The sequence below is a fragment of the Vipera ursinii genome (genome assembly GCF_947247035.1).
Source record: "Vipera ursinii genome assembly, chromosome: 1".
Taxonomy (NCBI): Eukaryota; Metazoa; Chordata; class Lepidosauria; order Squamata; family Viperidae; genus Vipera; species Vipera ursinii.
Genome location: NC_139512.1, coordinates 352227783 through 352247656, shown reverse-complemented (window position 1 = coordinate 352247656; position 19874 = coordinate 352227783). Strand labels below are relative to the sequence as shown.

The 19874-nt window shown below is 44.2% G+C and overlaps 2 protein-coding genes across 6 annotated transcripts in view; one reads left to right on the top strand and one right to left on the bottom strand.

Moving 5' to 3' along the window:
- Window positions 1-1224, bottom strand: part of MYO19 (myosin XIX) — a 55002-nt gene extending 53778 nt beyond the window's left edge. Inside the window, exon 1 of the mRNA XM_083379695.1 lies at window positions 792-1224. Within this exon, the coding sequence (XP_083235821.1) occupies window positions 792-800 (9 nt within the window). The 5' untranslated portion in view covers window positions 801-1224. The remainder of the gene's footprint in view (window positions 1-791) is intronic.
- Window positions 860-8212, top strand: PIGW (phosphatidylinositol glycan anchor biosynthesis class W). Of its 5 annotated transcripts, none has more exons than XM_083379775.1 (3): window positions 860-912; window positions 3659-3754; window positions 4020-8212. In XM_083379775.1, exon 3 carries the CDS (start codon window positions 5617-5619, stop codon window positions 7126-7128), a length of 1512 nt encoding a protein of 503 aa, XP_083235901.1. In that variant the 5' UTR covers window positions 860-912; window positions 3659-3754; window positions 4020-5616; the 3' UTR covers window positions 7129-8212. The 5 variants fall into 5 exon arrangements, with proteins under 5 accessions (XP_083235901.1, XP_083235899.1, XP_083235902.1 ...); XM_083379773.1 differs by lacking the exon at window positions 860-912 and adding an exon at window positions 2514-2774; XM_083379776.1 differs by lacking the exons at window positions 860-912; window positions 3659-3754 and adding an exon at window positions 2514-2774.
- The last annotated feature ends 11662 nt before the right edge of the window (window positions 8213-19874 follow it).

Genomic DNA, 19874 nt, shown 5'->3' with positions numbered 1-19874 from the left:
ATTCCTGAGCCAGCATAGCTGGCTCAGGAATTCTGGGAGTTGAAGTCCGCGAGTCATAAAAGAGCCAAGGTTGCCGACCCCTGCACTATACCAAAATAGGTTTTTTTTAATGTGTATCATGTGAACTACAGTCAGTCAGTATGGTTTTAAAGTTAGGATCAACTTTAACGTATTGCAGTGACCTATACTCATTTCCTATAAAAGGGCCCTTACCTGTTATTACCTGCTATTGTTACTATTGGATAACTTGCTACAAAACCCCAAGTATTTTTGGGGGGGGGGCAAATGTTGGGATTCAAAGAAAGCCAGGTCTCTTAGCTGTCGCTTCTCGATTTACACAATCTGGTAATTACTTTCCCCCCCCCCAAAAAAAAACCACCCCGCTGCTTCTGCCAAGATTTCTTCCCTCCCATTGCTTAAGCTTCGCCCGTGGGAAGGAAGAAGGAACTTCGTCGATGCGCAGCCGAACTCTTGCTCCGTTTACAGTCAGGGGTTTTCAAACTTGGCCCTTTTACGACTTGTGGACTTCAACTCCCAGAATTCCTCAGCCAGGCATGCCTGGCTGAGGAATTCTGGGAGTTGAAGTCCACAAGTCGTAAAAGGGCTAAGTTGGAAGACCCCCTGGTTTACACCTTTTTCTCAAAAGTTGAGGGCACATTACGGGGGGGGGGGGCAGACCGAGCAATCAGTGCTCTGGTTTAGTTATGGAGATTGGGGAGGGGGGGGAGTCCGGGGGGGGGGGGAGAAGGGAAGGGAGAAAACAGAGCGACGTATCGCCCAATCGGACTCACCCGCCGCATATAGATAAGAGATGGAAAGCGGAGCGAGCTATAAATCGGAGTTTCGTGGCGGTCCTGGGGAAGCCGAAGCAAACGTCCTCTAACGACAAGCGGGGAAGGAAGGCAGGCTGAGGTCGCTCCCTACCAGTCCCAGTCCAGGCAAAGGCGGGGCAGGAGGCGGGAGCGGCTGAATTTGAATCGGCGAGGCTCGATTCCCGGGATCGAGCGTCCCGCCTGCGGATTGCGGAGTCCAAAGCCCTGGGCCTTTTTTCTTTTCTTTTTTCCTGGGGAGGGAAGGAGAGAGAGGAACGGTGGCGGAGGGCTCTTTCCTGGCGGAAGTGGGGTGGGGAATCCTGGATTCCTGGCAAAGTTTAAACCTCCCCCTCCCCACCCCGAAAGACGCAACACCCTGGGAAAAATGCAACACGTGGCCCGTAAGAGGAGCCGGTCTGGAGTCGCATCGCGTGCTCGAGCGCTTTGCAGATGCCGCGCGCGGTTCGGCGTTTTTCGCCAAGCGAACTTCGCGGGAGGCGCACAAACTTCAGTGTCCTTTATTTATTTATTATTGTTATTATTGTTGTTGTTGTTATTGTTGTTGTTGTTGTTGTTATTGTTATTATTATTATTATTATTATTATTATTATTATTATTATTATTATTATTATTATTATTATTATTGCCTTGGTGGAGCAGTGGGCTAATGCCTCCTTAAGTAACACCAGCTGCCTGCAATCAGTGCAGGTTCGAGTCCCACCAGGCTCAAGGTTGACTCAGCCTTCCATCCTTCCGAGGTAGGTAAAATGAGGACCCAGATTGTTGGGGGCAATAAGCTGACTTTGTAATAATGCCGCTTGGGGTGTGTGTGAAAGCCCTAATAAGCAGGCATATACATAGAATGAAGGCTACTGCTAAGCTTGTAAGCCGCCCTGAGTCTTCGGAGAAGGGCGGGATATAAATGGAATTTTTTTTAAAAAAATATTATATTATATTATTATTATTTATTATATTATTATTATTTATTTTATTATTATTATTATTTATATTATTATTATTACTACTACTACTAATTACTACTACTACCACCACTACTACTACTAATTATTTTGGCCTGTAAATTCTTCGTATTGCAAGGATGTACGCGCGGTCCTTCAAATGAAGCAGCTGGCCGATTAAAAGGGTCGTAAAGTGCTAGTTGTCCCCCCGAAGGGACTCAGTTCACGTAAGGGGAAGATGTCACACTCAACGTCTGAATTCTGGAGGAAGCGCTTCTAAACGGGCGGAGACGCCAAGCGCAGGGTTTGCTGGCCTTGGGTTGTAACTTCAGAGTGAAAGGAAGGGCAGGAGGGAGGCTAGGGATGGCTGGTTAGGGAGTAGTCTCGAAGCCGTGGTCTGTGTAGATCTATTAACCCAAGTAGTGTTAGAATTAGAATTACAGAGTTGGAAGGGACCTTGTAGGTCATCTAATCCAGCCCACCCACCCGCCCAAGCAGGAGACCCTACACCATTTCTGACGCACGTTGAGTAGAGCTGCTCCCAATTTGATGAATGTCAGGTGGGAATTTTTTCCTTCCGTGCCAAAAAAAAAAGAGAGAGATTTGGGTCCAAGTTTTAACAAGCCTAGAACAAACCCTCTTGTTAACGGGACCTCTTCGGCGTTGTTTGACCATATCTATGGGTTCACTTTAAGATTCAGTAAGGCTCTGGCTTAGATGGACGTGAAGGAGTTTTCATACATATGATCGGAACGTAATTTTGCATTTATTTTTTTGCAACTTTTCAGTCCTCCGCTTAACAGGTAGCGAGCGTGCGTTGCTCAAACGGCGTGGTGAATCAGGCAGTGCCGTTTCGTAGGATATTTGCTGATGAAAATGTCGCGAGGAAACGGATTCCTTCTTTACTTTTTGGGGTGGGTGGGTAAGGCATTGTAGCAGCAGGAAGTTTAGAATAGTCCGCAGCGGAAGGCAAAAGAAGAAACTGTATCCCAGGCTTCCAAAAGTAATATTCTTTTGAAAGGGCAATTCTCTTAAGTGCGTCATCCTGTGGAGGAAATATTCTCATTTAACCAACTCAAATCCTGCTTGTTGTTATTATTTTTTTAAGGAGTTGGTCTCCCTGGTGACTCATGCAGGTTATTCTTTCAAAGCATGTCCGGGTGAAAATTTGAAAAATGCAAAGAAATGGATAATTCAACTGGGTTTTAAACTGCTTTTCTCTCTTCCTGTTGCCGTCTCCCAGCCTGTCTGAATTAATATCCAAAGTCTGGGGATAAGCTCGTATTTATCTGTTAATTGCTTCAGAAGGGCAGGTCCTAGACTCGCTCGCTGCCTAGAGAGCAGCTTCCAGGGGGATTTGGTTTAAAATTTAAATTTAATTATTGTAACCGTTCCTGTTAAAAGGAAATTAATTTTAAATGTTTTAAATTTTCTGTGATTCTTGTCACAATTGGGCAGTGCAGTGCCTGATTGAAATTGCTTGTTTCATTTTACTGGTTTTTTTTTTAATTTTTTGTTGTCAGCAGTTCAACGAAATGTCTTGATTGATTTACAAATAGCAAAAAATATTATTCTATGCATTGACATTTCATTCATTCTCTGCCCCTTCCTCCTTTACGGGAGAAAAACCTAAACTCCAAATTTCATGTTCAGTAATGAGCCTAAAAAAGAGATTAACATTTCAGCACTCTAGACCAGTTTGGGAATAAACAGAATTGAAATGGAATGGAGTAAAACTGGATGTGTTTACTGGAACACTATAACCCAGCTCTTCACATTTTGTACTGCAATGTTTTGTTATAAGTTCAACATGCCTTGTCAATCAGAATGCATTGTAAAAAAAAATTGAATTTGTAGATTCCAAAGAATAACTTATTTGTTTTTCAGCAGTGAGAAGGAATTTCTAAGGAATTGGCTAGCTAGAAAAAAAACATGCAGAGAACAGCGACGAATCTTCCTTGAATTATCTCCTTATGCAAAGAAGTACTTATTTTTTATTACATTTATATCTCTCTATTTCTTAGACTTCTACTCTACCTTTTTCACAGGGTATTTTCTGTTCCACCAGTTATATGGAGAAATAATGAATAGAAATGCGCCAAGGGATGAATGAAAAAGGGAATAGCTTTATTAACTGAAGGGCAATTATTTTTGGTCGTTCTTTTTTGCTTCTAGATCACAATATCTTCGGTTGGAAGATAATTTCTCGCGCAAATCTTTCTCATCTGCTTCCCAAAATTGTTTATAGGGCTGGAGGAAGCCTTCAGCTCAGCAGCCCTGGGCAGAAAGTAGAAGTGAAAGCTGTTCCCTTGGCTCCTTCTCCTAGACAGCTTTCTCAAAACGGGTGGACTTTAATCCTCACCGTTTTTAAAAATGGCCCTGCTGAAGAATTCTGAGAATTGAAATCCAACCAATCTGGAGGCTGTTGGAGACAACTTGAGAAGGTCAACGGACTACCAGAAAAAACAGGCTCACATTTCACTTAATCACATCTGAGGTTTGGTGAGTTGCTGAAGAATGGTCCAGTGCTTGAAATGTCTTACACAGCGCGCAAAAGTCTTCCATGCCATTCCAATCCAATAGATGCCAGCTGAGAGAATGATAGTATCTGTGGTGGGCTACGGAGATACTAGCCATAGACCGCATGATCTCTCATCTCCTAAGTGTTTCAAGTTATGGCATGATGATACATCCTTTCATTTATGGACAAGTTGAAATAAGATGGCTGGGATGTCCATATCCAACTTCAATTCCCAGCATAAGTGTCTGCATAAGAGGGAGTGAGCAGAGACAACAAGCAATGATACATTCTGCATGATGACACTGTAGCTGAATGTCCATAGTTTGGGTTGTTGAAAGCCATTAGTGGATAGTAATGCGTTAATGTAGGGTGATTTGGATATAGGGGAAAAATGGACTTGGGTACATTACTAGAAGCTATTTTTCTACCTCAGCTCTTACCAAACGGTTAGAATTCTATGCTGCTTCTCAAAACTGTGATCTTCCAGATATAATGAGAATGACTGCTTGTTGGGGATTCCTTTGTATCTGGTATATGTTAATGTGGAGAAAGCCAACCTAAGGATTATTATGGTTGAAGCAACTGAGAAATTAAGAGTTCAACAAAGAGAAGATGGTTCAAGATGGCTGTTTATAGTTTCACCTTTTTGTCCAGAGATTCTGAGTTGAAAATAAACAGGGTACAAGGCTTGCTGTACATGTAGTTATCAACTTGAAACCATTCAGTTATAACAACCTCCCCAAAAGATACAGTACCTAAAAATCCAGATTTGAAATTCAAATGGCCACACTCTCCTTGCATGATTGCGTTTCGGGTCATTTGCAGCAAGCCATGACTGCAATGTATGACTTTATGGCTGGAAACTGGTGTATGCTTCCTGTTTCTGGCAATAAATGCCCATTACGGACAATGGATTTGTTTAATTTATTATTAGATTTAATGACCACAACCATATACGGTAGTTCACTCTATGACTGTCACGTCTGCTTAACAGCCATAGGAAAAAACTAATACAATTAGGCACAGTCACGTGATGAATCCCTTAATGACTTAGTCATAATTTTGGGGTTCATTACGACCATAAGTCAAGGACTGCCTGAGGAGATAATACATTACTGCTACCTGACATTTTTCATCAACGGTTCCCAAAACAATGTCCATTGTTTTATCCAATAAATCCTCTATTGTACATTGAGAAACTGGAAAGTAATCTCTGAATGGTGGGGATCTATCTTGAAGTAAACTCAGTTGCTTGCTTTTGACTCATTTTACTTGCTTGCCATTCTGATTTTTGTTTTAAATGTAACTTTGCAGAGGCTGAAAAATGTCACAGCAACTGGTAAAAGAAGCCTTTCTAAGTAACCTGAATGGAACAACCTTACTTGAAATTTCTGTTGGCTTACCGCTTGCACCATTATGTATTCTTACCAGAGGGTTGCTCCTAATTTTCTATTTTCTCCATTATGGAAGACCTTTATGCTCAATGTATGGTAATTTTTTCCTAGACTTTACTGTTTTAATCGTCCCTCCAGTACTTTCCTATACAATTTTAGCTTCCATGTTCCCTTTTGTGATCCTCTCCATTATGGTATTCTGCATAGGCTTGATTTCTGTCATTTATACTAAACGGACAAATTATGCCCAAGTGTCACGTAAGCAAATCTCAGATGATTTCCTGAGAACCAAATTGGACCCAGACTACATTCCCTCCATAACTTCGCTTCGAGTGTTCATCAATTTGTGGACGTCCATTAGTATCCTGGCTGTAGACTTCCCACAGTATCCGCGGAGATATGCCAAAACCGAGACTTATGGGACAGGAGTGATGGATTTGGGAGTTGGAATATTTGTTTTTGGAAATGGTGTGGTTTGTCCAGAGGTTCGGCTGAAACCTGGTGCAACGCAACACAAATTCTTTTATCTCTCAAGGCAGTTGTTGACTGTATGGCCCCTCGTTCTCCTTGGCTTCGGACGACTAATGAGTGTTAAAGCAGCTGACTATTATGAACATGTCACTGAATACGGCGTGCACTGGAACTTTTTCTTCACTTTAGCTGCTGTACGGATGGGTGCATCACTGCTTCTGACTGTGTTCCCTGTGCACAAAGCCTGGGTTGCCGCAGTAACGCTTGCTGTAGTTTATGAATGCTTTCTTGACGTTACACCCCTGAAAATGTTTATTTTGCATGGAAGCAATGGGCAAGATTCAAGGACTGGTTTTCTAAATGCCAACAGAGAGGGCATATTTTCTGTCATCGGTTACCTTGCTATCTACCTGTCCAGTGTGCAAGTAGGTTTCTATTTGTTAGGAAAAAGAACAACAGCAAAAGAGTGGCTTAAAGTAATCTGCTACTTTTTACTGGCAATTTTTCTCCTTTTTATATGCCTCCACATTGCTCAGTTGTACACTGACACTGTGTCCCGAAGAATGGCAAACCTTTCTTTTTGTATATGGATTGTTACTAGCTGCTTGATTCTCTTTAGTTCTTTTTTAGTGGTTGATCTCATTCTCGTATTCACAAAGCTTCTTGTGGGTGGGGCTGATATTCCTAGTAGTTGGAATATTCTGCACTCATCAACATATAAAAAAACTAATTTGGAATTCCGGCACAGAAAGACCAAATCTCAGAGTATGTGTATGATCAATGCGGTAAACAAAAACCAGCTTCTGCATTTTTTGCTAGCCAATGTTTTAACTGGTCTTGTAAATATGCAGGTTGATACAGTACACAGCAGCACACTCTCTGCCATGTTAATAGTGCATTTATATATGTTTACAAACTGTTTGGTTATGTATTTATTGGAAGCAAAAAATATAATTTTAAAATGTTGGTAATTTATAAAACTGCAGGAACATGTCTAGACAGTCCCCAGGCGTGAACATTGACTTGAAGGCACAAAAATATTGCCAATAAAAATGATAAAAACTGCAGTTTATGAAATATATAAACCTTGGTGTTTTTCGTTAGATTTATATGCATGAGAGTGTGATTTTTTTTACTGGGATATTTAGCAACCAATTTATGGGAAATGGAAAAGAATTATTTTTAACCAGAGGCTTCTTGCCATAATGTGATAGTTTGCAAATTTTTGTGACGTCATGAAATATAAAAGCCATTATCATTGGGCTGGGACAATTTTTTATTTTGTAAGGATAAAATTTATAAAGACAAAGGCACCTGTTTTGATTTTTATTTTAGAAAAAAATAATTTCATGGTGCAATCTGAGGTCCCCAATATGAGTGCTGGGGGTGGGGGAAATGGTGTGGCTTGAAGGTTCTTGTATCTGTTTTATTGTTTCTGCTTAGCCCAACTGACATATATAAATTTAGCCTGACCCAAAATCAAAATGCCATTTTATGTGTTACTGTAGAGCAGTGGTGGCGAACCTATGGCACCCGTGTCAGAGGCAGCACTCAGAGCCCTCTGTGGGCACGTGCACCACTGCCACTAGCAGCTCGCGCTGGTCCCTTAGGGCGCCGCTGCCACTGCCCGGAGCAGCAACCCCACCCAGCACAAAGCAGGCAAAATGACCGGCTAGCAAGCTCGAGTAGAGGTGTTAGAGCATCAAGATGGCCACATCCACCCAGTCTGCTGTGACCACCCTGGCCACGCCCTCCCAGAGGGCACCACAATGCTGATGCAGCCCTGGCACTTTGCAATAAATAAGTGGGTTTTGGGTTGCGGTTTGGGCACTCGGTCTCTAAAAGGTTCGCCATCACTGCTGTAGAGGGTGAACCCTATGACAATATATTATGCTGATAAGTGATCAGCATTTGCTAATACTATGACATATATAAATATAGGCATGTCAGAGATGCTCTTACAGACTTAATTTAAAATATATTAAAAATCCATGAAGAAAATTCATGTTTCCAAAATAAAACTTGCAGTGCCAAGAGCCAAATCTATTTCTAGCAATATAGACAAACAGCATGTAACCTTAGATGTAAAAAAAAGTAAAGTTAAGATTCTGAAATCAGCTTTTTACAAATTACTAATAAAACACATCACTGGTTTACAAAGAAAAAATCTTATTTTTCTAAAGGTCATATATTTTTATTAGAACAGCGGCTCCCAACCTTTTCTATACCCGGCACCCCTAGAACGCTTCCGATATATTCTTGCACCCCTTACAAAAGTTCAAAACAAATTATGCATATACACTATAATTTTGAAACATCTAAACCCAAGTTTTCGCACTCCCTGGAATGTTGTCTTGCTCCCCCAGGGGGTGCGAGCACCCCCGGTTGGGAACCCCTGAGATAGAAGATCATAAAGATGCATTGCTTGTTAAGTAACAAGCTCTGAACTCTCAAAAGAGTATGGGGAAGGTAGATTGCAATATAGAAAATGAAGACAGCCGTTCTACTTAGGATTGTGGAAATGGATCAAATGCTACCTACATTACCTTTGCTATAATTTACCATTGATTAGGGCAGGGGTGTCAAACTCAATTTCATTGAGGGCCGCATCAGCATTGCGGTTGCCCTCAGGGGTCCGGGTGGGTATGGCCTGGGTGGGCGTGGCCACCTGGGTGGGCGTGGCTAGAGTGCGTATGGCCTACTGGGTGGGCGTGGCCAGCTCTACATCGTTGGCATCAAGGCTGCCTATGGGGGTCTGGGCAGGAGTGGGACAGATCTGAGGGTCTCTGGCAGGAGGAGGGTCTCTGGGCCAGGGCCAAGGCAGCGGGGGCCATTCCCTCACTGTTTCCAGGATGGCTTCGCGGGCCACATGAAACCACTTCGCGGGCCGGATCCGGCCCCCGGGCCTTGTGTTTGACATGTCTGGATTAGGGAAATAAACATCAACTAATATACAAATACTGTAATTTTAAAATTAAAGATCTCGTTTCTGAGATCATCACCTCAGCAATGAGTAGTTTGCAATGGAGCCATGCCCAACAAAAGTCATTATACAATAACGTGCCATTTTCAAGTTGATGCAATAAAACAAGCCATTTGTTGTACTTGTTCTGAGACACCATCAATTTATGCAAAAGTACCAGTACTTATGCAATTGAAACTTGGCAATCACACTGAAAAATGTAGTACAGACTTGATTTACAACCATTCATGACTGGTATCTAATTATCACTAGAAAGAAAGTCATGAAGAATGGAAGTCACACTGTAAGATAAAACTCTTTCATATGTCCATGTAATGTTACAATGCACATACAAAGGAATTTTCATGGCAACACTGTTAAGACTGCTTTCACCATTGCTTGTAATTCTCTGCCCCACACACAAATACATTTTTGAGACAGGTGAAATATTTTCAAATATTTTCAAATTCTGGACTCCAGCTCTTGCTGGGGTTTTTTTCTAAATAAATTTATGCTTCACATTGTTATATGCCACCTCACTTATAATGCTAAAACATTAGTTGAATTGATTTCAAATGCTAGATTTGAAAGGAATCATAATCATAATTTGAAGGGAATCATAATCCCTGGAGTTACAAATGGAATGGCAAAAAACACTGGGCAGGCTGGAAGCTAGTGACTGGCAACTCGGGCATAAGCCAATTTTTGTTAGCCGGCCGTCAGCCCTATAGCTTAGGTTGCTTAATGCCAGATTGATCCATATTATGATTTCCATAATATAACCATGAATTAAAAGTCCATAAGATAACCTTTCTTTCCAAAGGGATGCAAACTCTTAAATGTTTTCAGTTTGAAAGGTCCTTAGTGCTCTCTGAGCTTGGTTGTTTTTAGGCAGGCATTTCACTACTCAAACTACGTAACATCATCAGTGCTAGTTGTCTGCATAAAAACAAGCACCAAAGACCTCTCATTTCAGTCCTGAGCTACAAATATTCTCTGTTGTTGGTCCCTTCTGTTTTACCCGAATGCTGGTAACCAATCACTGCTAGTATGAGCTTGGATTGTAAAAGAAGAGTTCCATCTTTTGGCTTCAGATTCAGGGCTGTTATTTAGTGCTGGAGACAACCTTGTATGGAATATTTTCCTGCTCTTATTGCTGTGCCATTTCTCAGTCCAAATTACAAGAAAAAGTCCCAGATTTGGCATTGTGCATCTCCAGGCTTCTTTTAAATATTGATAAGGTCCATTTTGGGGGGGGGGGGGAACGGAGGGAAAGCAGGTAGCATCTTCTTTCAAATATTGATAATGTATATTTATTAGGACTGCCGGGATTGAGAAGAGCCTTCTCGGCCGCAGCACCCTTCCTTTGGAACCCAAAAGGTGCTTTTTCAAAAGGCAAGTGGCCTTTTGAAAAAGCGCCGTTGGGACAACCATGACCTGGATGACTGAAAATCTCCATAGGCATCCTGCCGTCCAGTGTAAGATCTGCCCCCAACCTCCTGTCATTCCTTAAGGGCTAGAGACTTGGCTCTGCAAGTTGTCGTGGAGACCCAATGGAGAAATTCAATCCTGGAGGTGGCTGTAAGATTGATAACAAGCTCCCCTACCCCATTTCTCTGCTCCCCACTTGTCCACCTTTTTTTGCTGATCCTATTGACCTCTTTTCTTTTCGTTTTCTTTCTCCTTGGTTATTTGTATTGTTCTATTTTACTTTCACGTCGTTTAAACTTCCTATTTCTTCTTCATTTATGATTGTGAGCCGCCTAGAGCAGCCCCATGACCCGAAATGAAATGAAATGAACCTTTATTGTCAAAGTACAACTATGTACTGTACATTGAGATTAGCTGAGAAATTTAATAATCATAATATTGTGGGGAGAGAGCAAGAATATTTATTATCCCTTCTTTTAAATATTGATAAAAGAGTTTTTTGGGGGAAAGAAGGCATATATTATCGCTTCTTTTAAATATTGATGAGCAGATATATCATACGCTTTAAATACTGAGGTAAATTTTGAGGGGAAAGCAGGTACGCATACCTTAATTACTGATACGGTATGTTTTCGGAGAAAGCAGGTATATTTTATGCCTTCTTTTAAACATTGATAAGGCAAGTTTTGGGGAGAAAGGTTTGCGTCATCCGTATTTTTAAATATGGATAAGGAATATTTCGGGTAAAAGCAAATAGGCATTATACCTTTTTTAAAATATGGTTAAGGTATATTTCGGGGGGAGGGCAACTTTACCTCACAAATAATTTTAACTTTTTGGTCTAAGAGATCCAAACGGCTAAAGAAGCCAAGGAAGTGAAAGGAGCAGCTCCTACTTAAAATAAGTGTGGATTTCTTCGGTAAGGCTTCCAGAAGCGAAGTCTTGCCCTTTTTTTTTTATTCCGAAGTAAGCCCGTTTAAAGCAATACGAATCCACTCCCGCCTCAGGGCGAGCGCGAGACCGGCTTCGCCACATCCCCGCTTTTTCCCGCTCGAACTATTTCTCGAGGCGGAAGAAAGGGCTTACTGAGCATGCGTACAACCTCAGCCCCTCTATTCGCCGCGCCGGCGGCAGGGCCTATTTGTGACAAGTTTCCAAGGAAGAAAGGCGGAGAATGGGCAGGCGGGTTCCACTTCACGGCCGCGTTCCTTCTGACGCACGCGCAGAGAGCCGCAAGCCGGACCCTCTTTCCGGCCTACCTATATAAAGGAAACGCTCTCCCACCATCCTTTCTTCGATTGAGCCCGCGGCGGAAAGAGCGAAGGGGAAGGACGGAGGCAGGGGGCGGGCCGCACAAGCGTCATTTACATAAAAGAGAGAAAGGGGCGGAGCTTGGGCAGAGGCGACAGCTTGAGCCGAGGCACGCCCCCGAAAGAGCAGTTAGTCGCCGGGGGTCGAAAGAGGGCGGGGATTGGGAGGGCGGAGCCCGGCGAGCGGTTGGTGGGGCTGGTGGGTGGGGCAGGCGGGGAGGGCTACCGTCTCCGTCTCTCGCGAGAGGAGGGGGGCAGGAGGAGGAGGAGGGGCGGGGGCGGAGCCAAAGCCGGACGAGGAGGCTCCATGCTGCCCTCCTGAAAGGGGAGGGAGGGGAAGGCAAGAGAGAGAGGCCAAAAAAATCGCCCGTTTCGGCGCTTCGAGGTGTGGCAAGTCTCCTCCTGCAGCTTCAGTCGCTTCAACCAATAGGAGAGACGGGCTGGGGGGGAAAAGGAAGGTAAATTTAAATATAGGTGGAGCCTGTCGGAGCAGTCAGTGGGGGCGGAGGGAGGAGGAGGAGGCCAGGCGAAGGTTATGCTTTGACCTACTCAGTGCCTTATTTATTAATTTATTTTCTTCCACATGCATTGATGTCCTGGGGGGGAAAAAGGATTTCTTCTCCTAACCTGCCTCCTTTCGAAAAGCAAAAAGAATGCACCCCCTCTTCCCTGGAAAAAGAGGGGAGGGGAAAACAATTTCCCCCTTTCCCCCATTATTTGAGGATTCCCTGGGAAAACAATGCAATGCAAGGAGGCAAAAGAACGTGGAAAAGTCAAAAGGAGAGAAAGTGAGAGTGAATCAGTCCCTGATTAAGGGAAAGAAAACACCCCTCTTTGGAAAGAGTAGGCAGGCTGCTAATTATACAAGGATTTTATGCTTTGAAACGAGCTTTTGCTTTTTTTTTTTGCCCCCTTGGGCATATTGGCTGAGTGGTGTAGGTGTACAGGTTAAGTTGAACCATAATTGCTGGCCAAGCCCTTGATTTTAGTTGCTAAAATAGGTTGCAAGTTGGCCTGCCTGCAATTCCGGGTTGCTTAGTTCTAGAAAATTGAATATGTTTCGCGTAGGTAACTTTAAAGCTGTTTCGGGCATGGCTTTTGTGTTGCCCGTTACTCACAGTCTTTATTTAGCTGAGTAGCATGGAGTTTTGTGTTTTTATTTGGCGTCCTACTTATATTTCTGCATTAGTAAAACCCAAAGGCACTTTTTTTTCCCAGGAGGCAACTGGACTTCCTTCGCTTCATCCAAGAAGCGAAGTGTCTTCAAGAAAAACAAAGTGCAGTTGCCTCGTGAAAAAAGCACCTTTGGGACGACCATGACCTGGATAATAATAATAATAATAACAATGATAATGATAAAGTTGGAAGGGACCTTGGAGGTCTTCTAGTCCAACCCCCTGCTCAGGCAGGAAAGCCTATACCATTTCAGACAAATGGTTGTCCAGTCTCTTTTTAAAAACTTCCAGCATTCACAGCTTCTGGAGGCAGGTTGTTCCACTGGTTAATTGTTCTAACTGTCAGAAAATGTCTCCTTAGTTCAGACATGTCAAACACAAGGCCCGGGGGCCAGATCCGGCCCACGAAGTGGTTTCATGCAGCCCGCAAAGCCATCCTGGAAACAGTGAGGTAACGACCCCCACTGCTTTGGCCCTGGCCCAGAGACCCTCCTTCTGCCAGAGACCCTCAGATCTGTTCCACTCCTGCCCAGGCCCCCATAGGCACCCTTGATGCGAACGATGTAGAGCTGGCCACGCCCACCCAGTAGGCCATACGCACTCTAGCCACGCCCACCCAGTAGGCCACGCCCACCTAGACCATACCCACCCGGCCCCCTGAGGGCAACCGCAATGCTGATGCGGCCCTCAGTGAAATTGAGTTTGACACCCCTGCCTTAGTTGACTGAGAATCTCCGTAGACATCTGCATAGTAAAAGTTATTTTTCCTAGAAAAAGTGCCCTTCCCCTCTGTCACCTTGTTTGCAATTAGTTGATCTTGGCAGACATGCTAAAGAGTTGTGGGTGCCTCAACACTGGAGGGTTTCAAAAATAGATGGGACTACCATTTGACCAGAATGGTATAAGGCACGGGTCTGCAACCCACGGCTCCGGAGCCGCATGCTATGTGTAGTCCAAAAAAAAAGTGGGATTAAAAAAGTTCAACCAATCAATTCAAATATGCAGGGTAGGTGCACATCTCGCCTTGGCTCCACACTTCAGTCAAACTATATGTATTTATTTTATTACATTTATATACTGCCCTTTCCCGGAGGACTCAGGGCGGTTTACAGGGTAATTAAAAGCCAAAAATACAAAAGTTAAAAATCAAGTTTAAGTTTAAGTTCTGCACATGTACGCGCATGCGCACCGACATTTTTTGCGGCTCCCAGTTTTTCCTTGTGTGAGGGAACCGGTTCCGAGTGGCTCTTTCACTGTTTCAGGTTGCTGACCCCTGGTATAAGGTCTCATGCTTTGAGAATGGGGTAGACTAGAAGACCTCTGATATCTCTTCCAGCCCTATGATTCTCTGTTCTTTGTTGTAAACAGTAAATTGGGATTGTGGTCTGAAGTTGTTTTGGCTTAGCCCAGGGGTAGGCAACCTTGGCTCTTTTATGATTCATGGACTTCAACTCCCAGAATTCCTGAGCCAGCCATGCTGAGGAGAAATGGAGAGGTTTCCATACTGAGCTATGCTGGCTCAGGAATTCTGGGAGTTGAAGTCCACGAGTCATAAAAGAGCCAAGGTTGCCTACCCCTGGCCTAGGCCTAGGCTGTTTTATGACTTGTGGACCAACTTCCAGAATTCCTGAGCCAGCCATGCTGAGGGGAAATGGAGAGGTTTCCATACTGAGCTATGCTGGCTCAGGAATTCTGGGAGTTGAAGTCCATGAGTCATAAAAGAGCCATGGTTGCCTACCCCTGGCTTAGCCTATTGTGTGAACACAGCCAACATGTGACCTTGAATAAGGTAAACTCAACTCTGGTACAAATTGTGATGCAGGTAGTCCTCGACTTACGGCCACAGTTGAACCCAGAATTTGTGTTATTAAGTGAGAAAATTTTAAGTGACTTGTGCCCCATTTGGCCACTTTTCTTGCCACATTTGTGAAGCGAACCATTGCAGTTGTTCACGGATATTACGTGAATTACACGGATATTACGTGAATCGGGCTTCCTCCGTTGACTTTGTTTGTTGGAAGGTCACAAAAGACGATCACATGACCCCGGGGCACTGCAAGCGTCATCGATAGGAACCAGTGGTCAAGCACCTGAATGTAAATCACATGACCACGGGGGATGCTGCAACGGTCACAATTGCGGAAAATGGTCATGCCACTTTTTTCCCCCCCAGTACCGTTGTAACTTCGAAGAGTCACTGAATGGAACTGTTGTAAATCTAGGACTACCTGTACTGGCATACGACAGAGTGTAGCTGTTTTTTTTGTGTTCTGGGCAAATCACTGCAATTTTCTTGGGAAGGTTTCTCACAACTGTTTTGCCTCTTTCCCAGAACTGAAAGTGACTGGCCCAAAGTAACCCAGCTGGTTTTCCGTCTAAGGCAGGACTGGAAAGTCAGTCTTCCAGTTTCTCGTCCGGTTGCCTTAACCACCAGACCAGGCTGGCTCTCCTGATATAGCTCTAGGTGTCCAAAATATTTCCACATACATTACAAATATGTGGTTGGCCCCGAGCGTAGGTAAGGCATTTTATGAGGATGGTTGTGAATATGCATTTCAGGACTGTGTTCATCTGTGGTGGCAAAGATTCAGCAGGAGTCTGGCAGCACCTGTCCTGCCTGACCCTTTTTATTCAGAGACGTATTTACTTGATGGCGAGATAAGTGGCTATATAGATATGAATAAATTAAGCTTTTGTGCGCTGCATCTTGCTTTAGCAGAGACACAGTGAGCGGCAGCTCACAAAAGCTTGTATCTTTGAATATTTATTTAGCACATGGCACATCATACGTGGACTAGCGATATTAACATTTCACCTATATTAGTAAAACACGATAAAATGTCATTGTTAGAAAGATCTGTGTTCAAATAACAGTGTCTAGGCCATCCAACCACTCAGGCACAGCATCGTTTATATTCTTAAAAATATATCAGATACTGCACCAGCTTACAGCCCGTCACAATGTGATCTTACCGCTTGTCGCGGGACCCCCGAATAGAATAAGAGAATAGAATAGAACTGGAAGGGACCTTGGAGGTCTTCTAGTCCAGCCCCCTGCTCAAGCAGGAGAACCTATACCATCTCAGACAGGTGAATCTCCAGTCTCTTCTTAAAAATCTCCAGTGATGGAGCACGCACGATTTCTGGTGGCAAAGCTGTTCCACTGGTTGATTGTCCTCACTGTCAGGAAGTTTCTCCTTAATTCCAAGTTGCTTCTATCTTTGATCAGTTTCCAACCATTGTTTCTCGTCCTTCCCTCTGGTGCTTTGGAGAATAACCTGGCCCCCTCTGCCTTGTGGCAGCCCCTCAGATAGTGGAACACTGCTATCATGTCTCCCCTATTTCTTCTTTTCTTTAGCCAAACCCAAGTTCCATAGCTGTTCTTCGTATGTTTTAGTCTCCAGGCCTCTGATCATCTTAGCATACTACGCCCCATTTATACAGAGAGTCTCGGCAGACGCAATGTGAGCTGTGAATCCTATTCAGGATTGTCTATATTGCTGGTGTGGTAGTTCAAAGCCTGGCGCCTTTTTTGTGAGGTCACTTATATGTCTTCCTTATAATTGGGCATCCAGCAACCCATTTGTCTCTCCATTGGGAATCAGTGTTAAAGTTGTTGGGCAGATGTTGTGCCAATGCCAGTGGGGGCTTCCTAGATTTGAGTTTTCCAGCTGATAAATGGGGAAGGTTGGCACTCAAAAAATTTATCCTTAGTTCTAGGTTGCTATTCAAGGAGAGAAGCAACCTAGAACAGGGCTTTTCAACCAGTGGTACAGGTACCACCTGTGGTACATTGGCACCTGGCAGGTGGTACGCCACCATCCTAGAAAAGTAGCGGGGGAGGGGAATGAGCTGAACCAGTAGCAGCACCGCACAAGCCTGAGTGAGAGACGGCTGGAGCTCAGTGGACGTGGAAGTGGAAGCTGGAGCTTGGCGCTGATCCTGGTGCTTCTGAGCCCAGAAGAAGCGCCGATCAGCTGGAATGTTGCAGCATCTCCAGGGTCTTGTGATTTACATTCAGATGCTTGGCAACTGATTCATATTTATGATGGTCACAGTGTCCCAGGGTCATGTGAAGTGACCAAAACCTGCTGCAACCACCCAGCAGGGGCGGGGGGAATAGAAGGGGAATAGAAACCAAACACCCTTCACCCCTCCTCCACTGCCAATCCTCAACAGAAATGCTCACAACAGTGAAAACCTCGGACAGGAGGAAGAGCGCTGCTGGGTGGGCAGGCAGGTGTCTTGCTCGGCTGTGGCTTGGGGGCCACATTTTTCAGTGCCATTGTAACTTCAAACCCATCACTAAGCCAACTGTTGTAAGTCGACCACCTGTACTTCATCACTTTTTTCCTTTTTGTGTGTGTGTGTGGGGGGGGTCATCAAGTGTTTGACATCTTGCTAGGCGACCGGTGGTACTCGGATGTTGCCATATCCTAAAAGTGGCACAATGGGTGAAAAGGTTGAAAAGCCCTGCCCTAGGAGAAATTTCCTGATACGTTAATCCGTGAATCAACCTGCCTCCCGAAGCCATGGCCACTCCAACAGTGGAGGTTTTTAAGAAGAGATTGGACAACCATTTTTCTGAAATGGTACAGGGTTTCCTGCCTGAACACGGGGTGGGGGGACTAGAAGACCTCTAAGGTCCCTTCCAACTCTGTTATTCTGTTAAAAAGGTGTTACTGAACTGTTTGTTTTTTGGCAAGACTGCATTATTGCATCTGTGGTGAGATAAATTTCTTTCACATAGGTAGAAATGGGAAAAGGGAGAATTGGAGTGAAGTTAAAAGTTGAGGACTTTGGTAAACAGAACTGTAATTTGTGAGTGTAAAGACGCGGTGGCTCAGTGGGTTAGGACGCTGAGCTTGTCGATCAGAAGGTCAGCAGTTTGGCGGGTCAAATCCCGAGTGCCGCGTAACAGAGTGAGCGCCTGTTCCTCGTCCCAGCTTCTGCCAACCTAGCAGTTCGAAAGCACATAAAATGCAAGTAGAAAAATAGGGACCGCTACGGTGGGAAGGTAACAGCGTTCCGTGTGCCTTTGGCGTCTAGTCATGCCGGCCACATGACCACGGAGACGTCCTCGGACAAGCGCTGGCTCTTCGGCTTTGAAACGGAGATGAGCACCGTCCCCTGGAGTCGGAAACGACTAGCACGCATGTGCGAGGGAACCTTTACCTTTACCTTTAAAGAAGGTACGAGCGTATGTGTTATTTAGAATGTCCTGAATGGTGAGGTGATTTAAGTCTTGGGTTCTTTATTATTCTTTGATGGGATGCCTAGAGGTGAGACCGTTGCTATGAACCATTACGATGAGATTTAAGGCAGCCTTAAAATTTCGATGCTCCTCCCCTTACAAAGATGTCACCGCTTATATGTGTCTGCTGGAAAGGTGGAGGCAGTGATGACATATTTTAGTTCCTGGATTTTCTGAATATGCACATTCTCCCAAAATATAAGCTGGGTTTAGGCAACGTACGAAGTTCAAACTGAACACTAGCAAAGTTTAGGCTGATGAAGGAGAATATTTTGTAGCTCGGGGCTGAAATGAGAGATCCTTGGAGCTCTCAAGAGCATGGTTGTTTTCTCGCAGAACTTTCATGACCCAAACTAGGTAACCTCATCAGGGTTAGTCAACTAGTCATCATCAACCAGCACTGATGAGGTTACCTAGTTTGGGTCATGAAACGCCTTGCAAGAAAACAAGCAAGCTCCAAGAGCATCAAGGACCTCATTTCAACCCCGAGCTACAAATATTCTCCTTTATCAGCTGGAATGGAATGGAATGGAATGGAATAGAATAGAGCTGGAAGGGACCTTGGAGGTCTTCTAGTCCAGCCCCCTGCTCAAGCAGGAGAACCCATACCATCTCAGACAAATGGCTGTCTAGTCTCTTCTTAAAAACCTCCAGTGATGGAGCGCCCACAATTTCTGAAGGCAAAGCTGTTCCACTGGTTGATTGTCCTCACTGTCAGGAAGTTTCTCCTTAATTCCAGGTTGCTTCTCTCTTTGATCAGTTTCCAACCGTTGTTTCTCGTCCTTCCCTCTGGTGCTCTGGTGAACAACCTGGCCCCCTCTAACTTGTGGCAGCCCCTCAGATACTGGACCGCTGCTATCATGTCTCCCTTATTTCTTCTTTTCTTTAGACTAGCCCAGGGGTAGGCAACCTCGGCTCTTTTATGACTCATGGACTTCAACTCCCAGAATTCCTGAGTCAGCCACGCTGACTCAGGAATTCTGGCAGTTGGAAGTCCATGAGTCATAAAAGAGCCGAGGTTGCCTACCCCTGTCACTAGCCAAACCCAAGTCCCGCAACCGTTCTTCGTAGGTCTTGGTCTCCAGGCCTTTGATCATCTTCGTTGCTGTTCTCTGAAGCTTTGTTAAGTGTTCAGTTTGAATTTCGTTCGTTGCATAAATCCAGCTTAGTCAAGAAAACGACCAAGCTCAGAGAGCACCAAGGTCCCTTCAAAGCTCAGGCTGTCATATATGAAGCATAGTTAAAAGGCTTGGTTGAGTATGTCGTTCAGTAGAAAATCCCCAGTCCTGCTGTGTTTTAACAGCAGTACCACAGCGTCCAACTCGCTTGCGTTTTCAGAGAGAAAACATTGACACGATGCTGGTTCCTCTCTCTTTCCCTAACCCCTAGTTCTGAGTGGCTGAATCCAGGCACAACCCAACAGATCCCAATATTGTAAATTAGTTTGCTTTTCAATTTGACCAGGCTGATAGTGGACTCATTTGGGTTTGGGTTAATTAAAATCATCCTGAAATGTGCGCTATTATCCCCACAATGTACAGGTAGTCCTCGACTTACAACAGTTCATTTAGCGACTGTTACGACG